Here is a 15577-nt window from a genome sequence, read left to right as displayed (position 1 = left end):
TAAATTCTGGAGCTTCGCGGCTTATTCGTCGACCACCTCATCACGTTGCTGTGGCACTGATTCTTTCCGTTGCCGTACGCCTCCACTAGGACACCCAAGATCTTTCTCGGCGTATCTCTTGCGTCATGCGGAAGCATCAACACTCGACGTCTGGCAGGTCCCTCCAGCGAGCTCAAGATGTAACCACGAGCCGCATTCTGACACATCGGGTTTATGGCGAGAGCTAACTCGACCTCTGTTTCAATCTCGTCGACACTCGTTGGTCCACATGCAAACTACTGAAAGCGGACTAACTAGTATGCTCGTAGAGCCTCTGCCCACCCAACGGATAGTATCATGGTCCTCTCTATGTACTAATCTTCTGTCGTGGGCTTCTGCCCGTGATGAACAAATGTTTCTTTTTGTTAAGCAGTGCTTTTAGGCCCTTGGTCACCCAAGGTTTGTTGTTAGGATAAACATACACTGCCTTGATGGACTGGTGCAATCAACACTATTTTACTCCTCACTTTTACTCCTAACTGTGTGTTAAATGTGTGTTAAATGTCTGTATGGGTATGTGAGCAAAGACAAATTTCTGTCCTCCTGGGCAGACAATAAAGTCTATTTTGATTTTGATTTTGATTTGATTTTATGGGATTGCACCCACACATTCACATTTGAACACAAACATGTAGACTCCACACACACACACACACACCCATACTGTACATGTATACAAACATGCACCATAAGTCTTACATGCAACTCTGCACCTTCACTATTCTTGCGTTAAAAAACCACAGAAGTCACATTTTTCCTGACTAGTGATGTCAAAAATGGTTCATTTATCTTTCCACACTTAGGCTGTTGTAAGATTACCTCAGATTCTTTTTTAAGATTTCTTCTGAACAGCTTTTGCTTGGGTGCATCTTACGAAAAAGCACAAATTAACAAAAATAAGGTTATTCTCTAAATCCTTGAGTGCGTAACCATATTTTCAATGTTCTACAAACCTATTTGCACAAACCTAACTGAATTTCAGCATGACACAAGTTGAAATCAAGAGACTGTTAAATAAGACAATCTGCAACTCATGAATTTCTGAGGACTTTGAAAGCATGTCATGTAACCAAATCTCAGCATGATTTGTGCTTCAGTAATTGTCAAAGGTCTTGTATGTCACCAGAAATGACCAGTTCTCCACAGGGCCTCCAGTCTGTCATCGCTCTTTAAGGTACACACTCAGCTTGCTCTTCTTCACGCGCACTTTCTTTTGCTCTATTTTTCTCTTCTTGGCTTCTATTTTAGCTTTTGTCTTTTTCATCCGTTTGCGCGCTGCCACTTCTGGAGTCTTGACAGCCTGTTGAAACAAATGCCAGTAGTGACGTTAAAGCTAGTGTCATACAGAATGCAGATTCGTGTATGAAGCATCTAAGCATGATCCTAAGCTCATTAAAAAAAAAATACAGGAAGATATAAAACATAAGGAAAACTATAAACATGATATGTTTATTTATAGAGCACCTTCCCCATCAATGAAGGCAGGCTCAAGGCACTTTACATTACATGCATGGAGTCGAACAAGCACACATCGTCAGTAGGCACCAAATGCATCTTACAAATTCATTCATCATTTATTAATTCTCACACACTCTCAGACAGGATGGTGGAAACCAGAGAAAACTACTGACAATGAGCCCCGTAAACAGGTGTCACAACCAAAGAGATTTGTGTAAGAACTGAGATGCAAACACATAACAACTAAATCTCACTGTGGCAGTGATATGTACTTTAGTCACCGCATTGCTAACCATCCCATAAGTGTCTGCATACAGTTAACCCACAGCAGTTATAAATTGTCATTTCTTAAACATAGAGCTTAAACTTTAAAAGAAAGTTAACAGAAGAGAGGAGTAAGGAACAAAACAGACTGAAGAAGAACAAGACACATACAGATATTGCTCGGTCGGCTTTCCTTTTCTCTTTACGTTGATTTCGAGCTTGCTGTACAGAGGCATAAGTAGCTGTGAAATCGTTGATTCCAATCTTTTTCTTCAAAAATGCGATAATCTCCTGTGCTGCTGTCTTCAAATACTGATCTGTGAAAACAAAAGCTCAAAAGTTAAAAGTAGACACAACAAAACTAAAAGAAATAATATTTACAAAGTCATTCACTGATGTTCACAAGTTTCAATACTATGAGGACAAGGCACCAAAGAATGGAGTCTACCTCTAATGTGCAAGAATCCAAGGAAATCAGATAGTTCACATCATTTCCTGAAATTTCCATTTATCTGAAATTGCTGTCTTGTGGTGCCATCAGTGTGTTTATATGGCAATAAAAGACTAGCAGAACAACCTGTAATGAGCTGCTAAAAACAATTTCAATTCTGTCACAGCTTTTGTTGGTATATATTTGTAATTGCAATTGCATAGGCTGGTTGAAAACTTTTGTGTATGTGTTTGCCACATTCATGCCAGAAATTTTTAGAATCACACTTTTGTTCCAATTTCTTTTTTTTCTCATTCACCTTAACAAAATATCATTTAGTGAAGAACAAAGAAAACACGCAATTAACAAACACACACACACAAATCAAACTAGTTATGTGATGGCACACCCAGCTCTATTTTAGTTTGTGACAACTTACCACTATGAGATTGGTCAGCTGTTTCTCGCTGAAGAGATGGCAGCACAATAGGCAACAGTGCTTTCATTGTCTCGATGTCTAGTTTAGACACAACAGCAGCAATCCATTTGAACACATGAATTCTCTGGAAAAAAAAAAAATGTGCAGACCGTGCTAACAAATATAAAAGAAACACAAACTCCAATTATTTTCAGAATTTGATGCTTATTCCATGCACTAAAGCCTACCTTGATGAATTATAACTTTCACATGTACATGTTTATCAACAACTAAAGGTGAGCCACATTTTAACACTGGATTTTGGCTGACAGCCATGCCATTGGAAGGCAAAGTGATGCTGACGATGCTCATCAGGAAACAGCATCACATGCAACCTCTTAGATCATCTGACAGATATTTTGACATAGTGCTGTCCCTGTGTTTGCCAGGCTGGGACTGTCAGGCCCAGGGTCCACCCCAGCAACTGGTGGCTCTACAAACCTAAGCAGCAAAGGAAAGCAGAGTAGAGCTAATGCTTGCATATCAACTACCATGACAACCCTTATGGTTTTGTAGTGAAATGCAGGTGTCCAACAGAAAAAAAAACCAGTACAGGCCTTCTAAGATGGATAAGAAGACTGATCTCAACTGCATCCAAGAATCCCATCAAACTGAAGCCTACAGATTCTCATGTTTGAGGCTTTGAAACATTCAGGCAAAACAGGCCAACTGGTCACAAAAGAAGAGTCCTATTTCTTGTTGACATGGCATCACAGATGTGCTGACAGCTCAAGCCACAAACGGCAGCCTTCAGTACATCACCATGAAAGTTTACCTAGAAGGAAAAGAACTGCTGATTGCCAACATCTTCCAGCTTTCAACAGCTTTTCAATCAGATCTCAACAGCCACTCACCAGCAAGGGAATACTTCAGTGAGTCTCAAGAGAAAAGAGATCAAAGACTGAGTGACAGACAACAGATTACTTCTCATTAACAAACCTGATGACAAGCCATCTTCCAGGGCTTGGAAGAAAATATCTCCAGCCCTTTGCCTCAAATGACATCTAGAAGAGAACCAGTAGTAGAAGAGTTGGCAACCTAATAGGAAGCAGTGACCATCTACCCATCTTGCTCCAAATCACTGGCATATCAAATGTCACAGAACAATGTAGGAAGACAATCAGCTGGAGCTTCCAGAAGGTGAGCTGAAAGAAATTTTAACTTCGTGATGAAAAACCACTAACGACATCAACAAGAATGTGAAGACTTTCGCTGAAAAGATCCTTGCAACAGCTTGTTAATGCATCCCACATGGTTTCAAACATCATACTGGAGTAAGACACTAGCCAACTTACACTAACAGCTGTCAGAGAACAAACTGAGTAGAAACCCTTCAACTTAGACCACTGCGCTGTGTAACAGTCTAAAGAAAGATCCAAATCCAAGACTAAAAAAATTCAACAAATCTGTAGTGAGAAGATGTTGACATTGAAGCGACACCAAAATACAGCCCTGCTGTGGCGCCTGGTCAAAACCCCGAATAAAGATACTTACCTCTTCTCATGGACCCATAGTCTTAGAAGAGGATGGAGTCATTCACACATTATCGCAACACAAGTGCATGTAGTGCAGCCAGAAGTAGACAATACCCTACAGCAAAGCCATAGCACAACTTCAAAAGCCACTGGGGAAAAAAAACAACCCACCATCAGATGACGAGATGCTGAATCTGAAGCACCACCAGCACATTATCACACTGCCAACTTTACACTGTACATATGTAGCGACTAGGGCTGACATATACTGAAAACTGCACGTGCAAGATAGGCCCACAGACTCCTGAGAATGTCCTGTAGTTCCACTCACTACACAAACATACACAAAGCTTTCTCACTCACTCAGTCACATACATTATTCTGCAATAAAATGCTCTTTGTGTACATTACCTTTAATGTAAATTTAGGATTGTTGATGACTTCAAAGTTAGCTTCTCGCACCATCTTGCGGGCTAACCAGCACACAGAAAACTTTTTCTGCTCTTCCTCATCCAGTTGGTTTTCAGTTACAATATGGTGAATGTTCCTTGATAGAAACACCAAATTCTTCACAACCTGTGAAGCACAGAATGTAAACATTTTTCTTAAGGTATCATTCACAAAAAATACCATGTAGTTCAGCAGCTGACTGGAAATAGTGTAAAAACTATTCATGGTCTAGTCTGCGTTTAATTCATACATTTCTCATTTCCTGTAAAGTTATGGCTAAAAGATGGATTTAAGCAAATGTTCTCACCTGAAGGGCTAGTGCTTTGTCAAGAATAGGTGCCTGAAGTTGACTACACATATCAAGAACCAGTTTTCGGATCTGATAACCAAACAAACAAAAAATTACAAATAAAATCCATCTTAAAGGCAGAATACCACATGTCATAAGTGATTTGGTAATACAAGCCACAAAATTTAGTAAGAAATGTCAGTAATATTTTATAGGTGAAGAGGTGATTCATTTTTAATAAGAGTGCACACAATAACACACCTGTAAAATATGCAAAACTCTTTTATCAATATTGTTTTTTAAATTTATATCAAAAACCTCTACACTCTGTTAATATTTTCTAGAAATCAAAACGAACTAGAAGGGGCCATCCCATTCATTTCTTTGATCTTCAACATTTCCAATGATAAAAAGAGAAAAAAAATTATAACCATAGGTATAGCTAATAACATCTGCATAAAACTACATTAAATACACATTTTAAGACCTTTCATAATTTGTAGACTTCTAATCAATCAGTTATACATCCCTGCTCGCATAGCTAGCGCATGTGGTGGAGCGAGAGGAGGGAACTGAAGTTTTATTTTTCCTTCTTTTCATTGCACAGATACATAACACATAAAATACAATATTTAGAAATATAAGACAGCATATGCACATAAGGTAACATTCATTTAAGATGGAGGGAACTAAAGTTCACTAGTGATGGACAAAGTACAGAATAAGTTAAACAAGAACAGTGAGAAGTTTGTAGAGATGACATTAACAGCTCACCTTGACTCTAGGGTTTTCAGCAATATAAGCTACCATTTCATGTCCGTCCTGGGGAAGAGAGGCAAACACATGTCCAAAAATCTCGCTTGCTCTCAAACGAACCCAGGTGTGAGGGTACAGAAGATGCTGCTCCACAAACCCTGTACCAAGCAACACAAGCTCACAAATAAGACACTACACAAAATCTACAATTAATGTCCAGCTAGTATCTTTATTATAATATATTTTGCAATAAATTTTTTTTATAGCTCACCTAAAATTATGTTGATTTCATTTGTCCAGCGAGCATTGCGTAGGATGTCAGTTGCAAGGAAGATTTTGGTAACAAGTGTCAAAAAGTTGAAGAGACACTGGTCTAACTCTTCCTCCTCGCTGACATCTTGTGGCTGAAATTTATTCAAACACACTCACACACATTGCAGATGCTTCAGTCTACATATACTAGCTGCCATGGAGCATCACCATACAATATAAACAGTACACAGGATACAGTTTGTTACAAAAGAGAAAATTCAACACAGATAACCTTAAACTCGAAAGTTACCATTATTCATTCTTATCCTGAGCTCATGTCTTAGCAATTATTTGACCTTTAATCTGAACATCATCAGGTATTAAGGATTATGAATGCTTTCTCCATTCACCTTTTCAAACTTCTCAGGATCTATCTGCTGAATAATGATAGGAAGAACTTGAGGAAGATGAGCTTTCTGGAAATGGGCTGCCTCCACCTCCACAAAAAGACTACACAGTTGGGCTGCATATGTTCTGTGAGTGGTCTGTACACACAAGGAAATATAAAAATGCAGATGTGTACAATGTACCTGTGAAGGTAATTGGTAGATACGGTGTGCTGCAATTTTTTAAAAGTTTGCTAGGATGGTGTCATGTTAAAATGTTGAAATAAATGTGCTAGTCTTGATTTTTAAAAAGTAGATGTTTCTCTCTCCCTCTGCCAAATTAAGCATGCCAACAATAACAGTCGACAAGATTTCAAATTTTTTTGCCAAGAACAATAACAGTCGACAGATATCCTGTGCTGAGGTTTTTCTTCTCTACAAATATGTATAACTGTAACATCTTTGTTTCATTTACTCAATCAGCAAACTTATTTCTTTGAAAACAAGTTTTTAAATACCCACTTTTTTGCCAGTTATCCAGAGGAATGCAATGGAGAAGAGAGAATCCATAGTTGGGACATCCACCTACCCAAACACACAAATACTGTAATAACAATAGAAAAGGTCTCTTGTATAATGCATTTCCCCCATACAAGGGAGCTCAATGCATTTTAATACTGTGAAAACTAAAAGATACGCACATAAATACACAGAGATAAAGCTGCAAAAGACATTCCCTTTCATCTAAATTCATCAAAATAAATTACTGGTCAGAGACTGTGATCAGACTATATTAATTCACTTAGTCCTTCTATAAATAGAATGAAAGCATTTCAATTAAAATTCTTGAAAAAAAATAATTCGAAATTCAGATTGTAATGAACTACACACTAAATATGGTGTCAAGAAACAAAACTTAAAAAAAAAAAATTCACTCAAGTTCCAAACACACTTCATCAGAGGGATCCATTATGTAACGGACAACTGCGTAGTAGAGGGGGCAAGACGGGATGGGGGAAGGTTGACATCCGGTGTTGACGGTTTGTTTTTAGAAAATGCTTGCGACGCAATTCAGCGAAGACCACGTGCGGGCCAAGGCAGTGCTGACACCTGGTCTAGAGGGACTGGGGTGGGTATATTTAAGCCCGACCATGAGTGGCCAAGGGCGGCGGCTGATAGTAGTTTGGTGGATTCGTGGTTTTAATTCACCGACTTGACGATCTCTGTGGACGTAATAATATGTATGTGTTACGGGAGAAGTACTTTGTGGTTGTACTATCTCTGTGGATGTAATAATATGTATGGATTACGGGGGATCTACTTTGTGGTGGTACCATCTCTGTGGATGTGATACAGTGGCTGTATTACGGGAGATGTACTAGAGCAGATGTACTACTGTGGATGTACATCGTGTTCTTTACTCCTTATCATCGCCGTGGGAGCTCTGTGGTGAGAGCAACCGGCCGTGCAAATTCTTGGGGGCCAAGAAACTGCACACCGACGTAGGCGAGCAGGAGCAGTAGACTCGGAGTAAGGAGGGGGCTACCCTGCCCTTCCTTACGCGGACGTACCGACCACCACCAGGGAGGGTGCCTGGTCAGCTGAAACTAACCGCCGGAGGAGGGATGGTTTCCCTCTTGGTTTTATCCCAGCTGCATATTGTGCTACCCCGCCTGAACAGTAACTTATCGGTATGGTAAAAACACTCTTTTATCATTTATTGAACTGTAGAAGAAAAGATTAAAGTGGACTAAAAGAAACCGGGGACTGGAGAGCTGCATGGACTAAACGGTTATTAACATGTTGAACTTTGATGGTGTGTTATTATGGCAATTCTTCATTTGATGCCGTGTGGATTCCGGCTGAGTGACATGTTAAACCTTGATGGTGTGTTATTATTGTAACTCTTTAAATTGGTGCCGTGTGGATTCCGGCAGTGACTTGGTAAACTTTGATGGTGTGAACGTGGAGTGTTATTATTATTGACTGTGAATTACTGTGCATATTTTGTCTACTTGTAAACTTGTGTTTGGTTCTAATAATTATTGGTGCCTCTAAGGAGGGACGCCCACCCTTAAGCGATCTTATATTGGTTTTTGGAAAGAATGCGCATGTCTGCGGATGGTCCGTGACACATTACAAGCAGCATAATTGCATCAGTATATGCAATCTCTTGTCCTCTCTCTCTCACACACACATATCTGAAGAACACACTATACCTTTCCAAGAAGGGATTTGATGGCAAGTGCTGCTAGCTTTCGGCATTTCTCCGATTCATCCTTCACCATTGTCACCGTCAAATGTACAAGGAAGACGCCAGCATGTTTTTGCAATGTGTCCTTGTTAAGACAAATAGATAAAGTTATCACCAGTTATCAACGTGTCCTTGTATCACCTGCTAGCGACAGGGACAGCACTAGTCTACTATATAAAAATGTCTACCTTGCTTGTCAAATGCAATTCGAAGAGGCATACAGGAACCTTCCAAAAAGATGTGTCAAGTATTGCACAGTATGTCTAGATTCTAGTTGGGTTTTACAATTTTTTATCCCCCCAACCCCAGTTTCTTTACTTCAACTGAGTTGCTGGATTTTCTACCTCTCTACTCATCACAATCACTCACAAATGATATATGCTCAGTCTTCATTCATTCTTCTTAGATTTAGCTTTTACCTCCATATCCTAATTTTTCTTATTGTGCTGTGCTTGTAGATTTTGTAGCAAGGTACAGGTGTATTTTTATTTTATAATTATTTTATTTTATTATCACCATAGGTGACCTGTTTAAAGGCAGTGACTACATATCTATGTAACTTTATGTTGTTGGTACCACCACCACTACTATTCCCACTGATACTTCAACTACTAATCACAGATGAAAGTCAAAAGACAATCAATGAAGAAGTGAAGGCTAAAAATGGGTATTTTGGTAGTATAACTAAGCTGTAGTGACTGCATCTATGATGATAGCATTCATCTTGAGAACACAATAAACTCTTTGTTTTGAGACCATTATTATTCTTATTTCTGTGTTTGTAGTTTTTTTCTCTGTAAAGCCCTATGAGTTAGCCTTTGACAGCAGGATAAAGCGATATAGAAATTCATTTAATTAAGAATGAAAATAGATACGAAGGCATATGTTAGTAAGTGTAGCAAGTAAATGAATAGATTTCTAAAAGAAGGCAGTTCTAATCACCTGAGGGAAGGTGGAAAAAATTGATGCTATCATCTCCAAAGTAGACAGACGCCCATCCTCAAGCTCGTACATCAGCTGGGCTATGAAAAAATTCAGGTGTTTCGTCAGGCGCTTCCCAAGCGGATAGTCAAGCAGATACTGCAGCACCACCTTAACATTTGGAGAAAATAAAAAGAGAATATAAAGAAGTGAGCTAAAACAAACAGGATTTGGTCTATTACATCAAATTATCACTGAATGTACCTCATACCAGACAGACAAAAAAATTGTAATATCAAAATATATATAACTACAAATATACTACAATAAAGCTCCCAAGACATTAGTAATCTCTCTCTCTCACTCACAAACACACGATTTTTCCAATAAATGAATAAGTGAAAATTTACTTTTACTTACTTGTCGACATTGTAAACGTAAATGCTCAGCCTCTGCTGTAACTACCATTGTCTCAACTGCTTTTATCAGTTCATGGAGTTCAGGAACATTGAGCTTTCGGTGTAGAATGGCCTAAAAGAAAGACTCAAAACTCATTTAAATGGAATGTGACATCATCCAGATATTTTTTACAAATTTTATACTATCAAAGATCAAAAATGAATGGTCTATCAGTCTTTGTGAAAACCTAATATCATTTTTCAAAAGATAACTGTAGTTACTATGTTTATTTAACACAGATTAAAAACTAAGTTCTAACATTTGTAAACAGTTGATTCTCAAATGGTTGCAACCATGTACATATACAAAGAAACAACAAAGTGGTTAAACAATATAACTCCACACACATGTATGTACATGCAAACACACACACACACACACAAACATACACACTGACTAACCTTCAGTACTGAAAATGCAGTGCTCTGGCGTGTAAAGTCAAGCAAGTCGCTCTCACAAAAGGATAGCAAAACCCGAAGATGCTCTGATGACAATTCGTAATATTTCACCTCTCTCACCAATACAGTCACTGCCTGTTAATAACATTTTGCACAAAGACACACATAATGTTGTTTACTGCAAAATAACAAAAACTGTACATGTTGCCTGACACATTTCAGTTTGCTTTCGTTGATGAAAAATTCCTTACAGAGAAACTGATTAAAACTAAAAACTAAAACACACTCAAATCATACATCTCTTTGAAAAAAAATTATGTTAAATGAACCAAATGCATCCACATACAAGCATTTACCATACATGGATGAGAATGAGGAAACTAAAGTCAAATGCAATACATGGATCAAACATTAAATTTTATAAAAGAATATGTCTCTTCCAAATAAGCATTTGTTGTGAGTTAAAATCAATATCATTTGCTCTGCATACACTAATGCATATCAGAGACTTTAGTCTGAAAATAACATTTGGTGCTTTGGGACATTAGCCAAGCTTCATTTTCCAGACACATCGCCTCATCTCACCTTAAAAGCCATGAGCAACAGTTCCTGGTTATCTCCCTTGGCAGCCCCAGCACAGGCGTAGTTTTCAGCAGGACAAACATCTTTCTACCGATTATATTGATCATCTTCTTTAAGGTGGGCAACGGGAAATGTCAGCAGCCAGCACAGGCAGCGCAGCATGGCAGCATTTACCTGTGGTCATTATGGGCAGGTAGATATTACAAGGGTATTAATACCAGTTGAATAGGTGAAGGCCACAGTCAAAACACTAAAGTTTATGCAGGAATCATATAATCCAATGACAAACTGTCTAAAGCATTTTTATTAATTTATTGTAACTATTTTTTGTCTTGCTACAAAAAATGTGCATCACATAAATGTTCAGAGGAAGTACTGCATTCTTATATATATGATGCTGGAAAGCAGGATCGAAGTCCAAAATATTACTTACTCTTATGTATTTGCAGGACAGGCATTCAACAAAGCTAGGGACGAGTGGGTCCAGCAAAGCTAAGTGGGTAGAGTCCTCTGGCTTCAGCATGGACTTTTTCAGGCAGGAATTTAAAAGCTGAGAGATCACAGACCAAGATGCCCAGAATAAGTACAAGTACAGAAACAAAAGTTGTTGATTTTTTTTAATGTTTTTTTAAATAAATATAGGACAATAAGAGCCATGTGAAGGGCTCCTGTGGCTCTAAACAATGACATACAAGCTCTTTTCACAGCAGAGGAATCTTCAGCAACATCACTTTCTACAACTTAAATTTCTTAGAAAGTTTAATAGTTACAATAAGTGCAACAATCACTGTATGCTTACCAATAAGCCAAACTCCACCAAAACATGGACTGTAGCTTTCTTTGTGGTTTTGGGTTTGATACCTCCACGAGGAATAGGTTTTGGTATCAAAAGACAGCTCTCTGGCTTCATCACTTTTTGAACATCCTCTTTCTTTTCTGTTGGTCTGTCAAAAACATGCACAGGGACAGCAATCATTTTAAATCATGACCTCATAGATGATGACATATATAACTGGCAGAGAAAGTCCCATATTTTAAAGAAAGAAATGGAGACAGAAGCAAGAACATTTTGGGAAATTAGCCAGCACATACATTTGCTCTTTCAGCATGGGCAAGTTGTCAGCTGTTAAAGTGTGGATGAATATCATCATGGTCTTTGCGTCAATGGCTGGATTGCTGACAAGACCACTCTCCACCTTCTGCAGCACCAGGCGCACTTTGTTAGCAGTCTTCTGGCTGTGGGTCCCCTCCAGGACCTGAGCAAGAAAATAATGGCATTGACTTTTAAAGTCCCACACTTTTAGTTTGCGCATTATAACATCACAGTAATTTACGAAATATAAAAGTAAATCATTATTCAGAAATACCAAAGTTACTCAATTTATCTGTAGATGTAAAATAAATGTGGATTACAAATCGTTATTATTATTCTGTATGCCTCTGCATGCATGTTTCTATGGTTATCTGTTTAACCCAACGCAGTCTATCATCATTCTTTTAATTATCTAAGCCATGTCCACTTACATTTTTAAGGGGTTTAACCAGCACTCCAAGCATATCAGGGCTGATGAAGCGAGCCATTAGCCTGTATGCCAGAAAGCCTTTCGATGCCTTAGCTTCAAATGTCTTGGCTCTTATGCCGGCAATGCCTTTTTCTTCTGACACCTTGCCAAACAGTTCCTCTTGAAATACACACTGTAGGTCATTCATGGCAGGATCAAGGTCACCAGATTTAAGTGTTGACATGGTTTTCTTGAGAATGTGGACTAGTGTGAAGCTCAGGACATGAAGCTGTGAACATTCAAAAAAAAAGCATAACTTAAAAGTGCATTTGATAGTTTAAGAAAAAACAAAACCAAAAAGTATAAACTGCTAGCCCAAGCAAAGAGAAAAGGGGGAAAATGCTATCAACATTCAATCCCTTTGTCATTCATTTCATGCTTAATGGGTACATCCATAAATTCCACACAAGAAATATTTTGAGTGTTTAACGAAAGCAGTATTTTTCATCATCCTTGCACAACAGCCATGTAAACAAATAGTGATATATGTGGTCAAGCCTTCTGTTTCAAGCTTTAAAATTTGCTATCAACAAATATGCTGTCTGCACTGATGGACTGTGCAAAAGTGAGCAGCCAACAATAATGTAATACAACAGGCTAAATAGCTCTTCCAAAAATTGTTCTAAATAATAATTTTTTTAAATTACAAATAATAAATAAAAAGCATTCAATGATCATACTAGTAATAACATTTGCTCTTTTCGTAGCGGGAAATTCAACTTGCCTGATAGCCCTTTGTAAGCACAGAACGCATCTCTTTAACAATAAAAGGCAAGAAGCGAGGACCAAGTGCTAGTGCAATCTTGACTAAGGTATCTCGGGCAATGATGCGAATGCTCTCAGCTCGGGATTTTAGGAAGTTGCACACACGCAAAAGTATTCTGCAACAAGTTAAAATAAACAAATAATAACAATAAAACAAGATCACAGTAAGATGTAAATGAACAGTACTAAGGAAGTCTAACAAAGTGGGCCTGGTGCTGCAGTACTAACCATCTACAATCATACCTACATAAAAGGTTTATGTTCTAGTGTAGCTGTATATTGAGAGTGGTTCTGACTGTAAGTTTAGCTTTAGCTTTCAGTTATGTGTCTTAAGAATGTAGAGCTCAAAGAGCATAGCAGCCATAGAGAATGGTATCAGTCTGTTACCCTCCTTTTTACTGGGTGGACACAACTGTGTTTGCAGTTGGAGGACCAGGCAAGTTTCCAACATTAACTTTCTGCCCTACAATGAAGTGCCCTATATGCACAGCTGAAGAACTCATTAAGAAAACAGTTCACCTGCTTTACTTTAATAATCAAGTGCCTACCCTGGGAGTCGGCTCTCCAGGGCTCCAGATGGCAGCTTTTGCAGCAATCTGACCATTGCCATGGCAATAGGAACTCTCAAGATCTCATCATCTTCAGCATATTTTGGACCTGCCATCTTGTGAATCTCATCACTCTTAACCTGAAATAATTAAAAAAAAGACTTTGAACATGAGTTCTGTTTAAGTAAAAATGCAACAAAAATTACTATCAACTCTGTCCTTTTGCTTTATAACAGGAAGAGGAGGAAAGGAACGACTTTGCATCTAATACAGAGTGTGTGTGCACACAGGCATGTGTGTGTGTGTGTTTATGCATGTAGCATGTGCTTTGCATTTGTATACATGTTTGCACATGCATGCACAAGTGCATGTAGCCATCATGTATGTGGGCAAGGATGTACACACTGGTTCACATATAACTGCCATGAATGTTGCCTCACCTTTTCTGTCAGCTTCTTGTGCAGCTGAGGAATGAGACTCTGGAGCATCATGCGGTGGACTCGGGTGGCCAGGCCCGGTGGACACACATCTAGCCGGTCTGCTGAAAACTCTTTTTGCTTCTTAACAGGTAATGATGTTTTCCCTGTGTCCTCTGTTTCTGGAGATAGCATCTCCTCTTTTTCTTCTGCTACATCATCCTCTACCACGGAAGGCTTATCCATCACGGTGTCAAGCTCCACAATAAAGTCATTGGTGTCACTAGTTGCATCTGAAATATGAATAGAGTAATAAATGAGTTTCATATTTCGAAAATACTTCACGGGCCAGCTACTTAATTCCTTCATTGAATTCCTTGATCACTGACATATGCTGGTCGTCAAAATAGCTTGTATAAGGAGCAGTCAAATAAAATGTATCCGACTCCAAGCTTTTTTTGCCCAGCCTCTGCTATGTTTTTCTGACTGCCGCTTGTATTAAGACAGTCTTATTCCATGAATTTTTAAGACATTAATGCAACTGACCTGAAGTACTACTCTTTTGTTCAACTGCCTTGGGTTCAGGTTTAATGTGGAACTGAGACTTGGACAAATCAAAGTGAAATCCATCAAGTATGGCAACAATCACCCTGAAATATGGAGATACAAAACATAAGTTTTGTGCAGAACACACATCTTACTCATTGCTATAAACACCTGAATGCTACAAAACCTAAATATTGATTACACAATCATAATATAACATATTGTCAGGGGGTCACAATTGCAAGCCTGAGTATTCTGGCAACATACATTGCAACACTACTTTTATCAATGTAATTATGGATGTGTGATTTTCATAAAGTGACCATGATGATGACACTGACAATGATGATGTATCTGACTAACTTTATGATAATCCTCTGGTTTTCAATACGACGCGGCAACTGACTCAGGTACAGCCGCAGCAGCTGAAAATAACTCTCCCAGGGTAATTGGCGACACACCATGCATGTCAGATCTACAGATGCATCCAGAATCCCGCCTGACTTGGCGTAACGAGGATCTAGCAGGTAGGAGTACAGCAGAGGCACCACAAAGCCCATGTGCTGCTGGGGGGTGAGTTTGTAGTTGTGCAGGTAACGACTCAGCCGGCGTAGTGCTCTGGTCTGTTTGTGAAGCTGGTGACAGGAACAAAGGAAACTAACAGTAGACTGGCTTCATTCACATACTTTAGAGAAAACGATTTAAAAAAAAAAAAAAAGTAGAGAAAATGTTTTTTAACATTTTTATAAGAGAAAGGAAGAAAAGCAGTATAGGAAGAGGGAAGAGGGGACACAAAAAGGTAATACTGGATAAAGAGTGCTACTGGGACTTAAATCATTAAGGTCTGGA

General features: G+C 38.7%; 1 protein-coding gene across 1 annotated transcript in view; it reads right to left on the bottom strand.

Annotated features, from left to right (window-relative positions):
- Positions 1-790: 790 nt before the first annotated feature.
- Positions 791-15577, bottom strand: part of LOC112566033 (small subunit processome component 20 homolog) — a 36918-nt gene continuing 22131 nt past the window's right edge. Inside the window, exons 42-65 of the mRNA XM_025241959.1 lie at positions 15092-15363; positions 14729-14832; positions 14207-14475; positions 13767-13906; positions 13178-13334; positions 12416-12682; positions 11984-12147; positions 11691-11835; positions 11325-11441; positions 10991-11065; positions 10895-10957; positions 10313-10444; positions 9873-9983; positions 9474-9623; positions 8497-8616; positions 6800-6862; positions 6302-6436; positions 5911-6043; positions 5658-5797; positions 4902-4973; positions 4556-4720; positions 2631-2754; positions 1933-2078; positions 791-1339 (exon numbers count right to left, since the gene is read on the bottom strand). Coding sequence (XP_025097744.1) covers positions 1199-1339; positions 1933-2078; positions 2631-2754; positions 4556-4720; positions 4902-4973; positions 5658-5797; positions 5911-6043; positions 6302-6436; positions 6800-6862; positions 8497-8616; positions 9474-9623; positions 9873-9983; positions 10313-10444; positions 10895-10957; positions 10991-11065; positions 11325-11441; positions 11691-11835; positions 11984-12147; positions 12416-12682; positions 13178-13334; positions 13767-13906; positions 14207-14475; positions 14729-14832; positions 15092-15363 — 3405 coding nt within the window. The 3' untranslated portion in view covers positions 791-1198. The remainder of the gene's footprint in view (positions 1340-1932; positions 2079-2630; positions 2755-4555; positions 4721-4901; positions 4974-5657; positions 5798-5910; positions 6044-6301; positions 6437-6799; positions 6863-8496; positions 8617-9473; positions 9624-9872; positions 9984-10312; positions 10445-10894; positions 10958-10990; positions 11066-11324; positions 11442-11690; positions 11836-11983; positions 12148-12415; positions 12683-13177; positions 13335-13766; positions 13907-14206; positions 14476-14728; positions 14833-15091; positions 15364-15577) is intronic.

This window comes from Pomacea canaliculata, linkage group LG6 (assembly GCF_003073045.1).
Source record: "Pomacea canaliculata isolate SZHN2017 linkage group LG6, ASM307304v1, whole genome shotgun sequence".
In the NCBI taxonomy this organism is placed as follows: domain Eukaryota; kingdom Metazoa; phylum Mollusca; class Gastropoda; order Architaenioglossa; family Ampullariidae; genus Pomacea; species Pomacea canaliculata.
The sequence above is the reverse complement of the archived record's forward strand: the minus strand, read 5'-3'. Positions and strand labels throughout refer to the sequence as shown.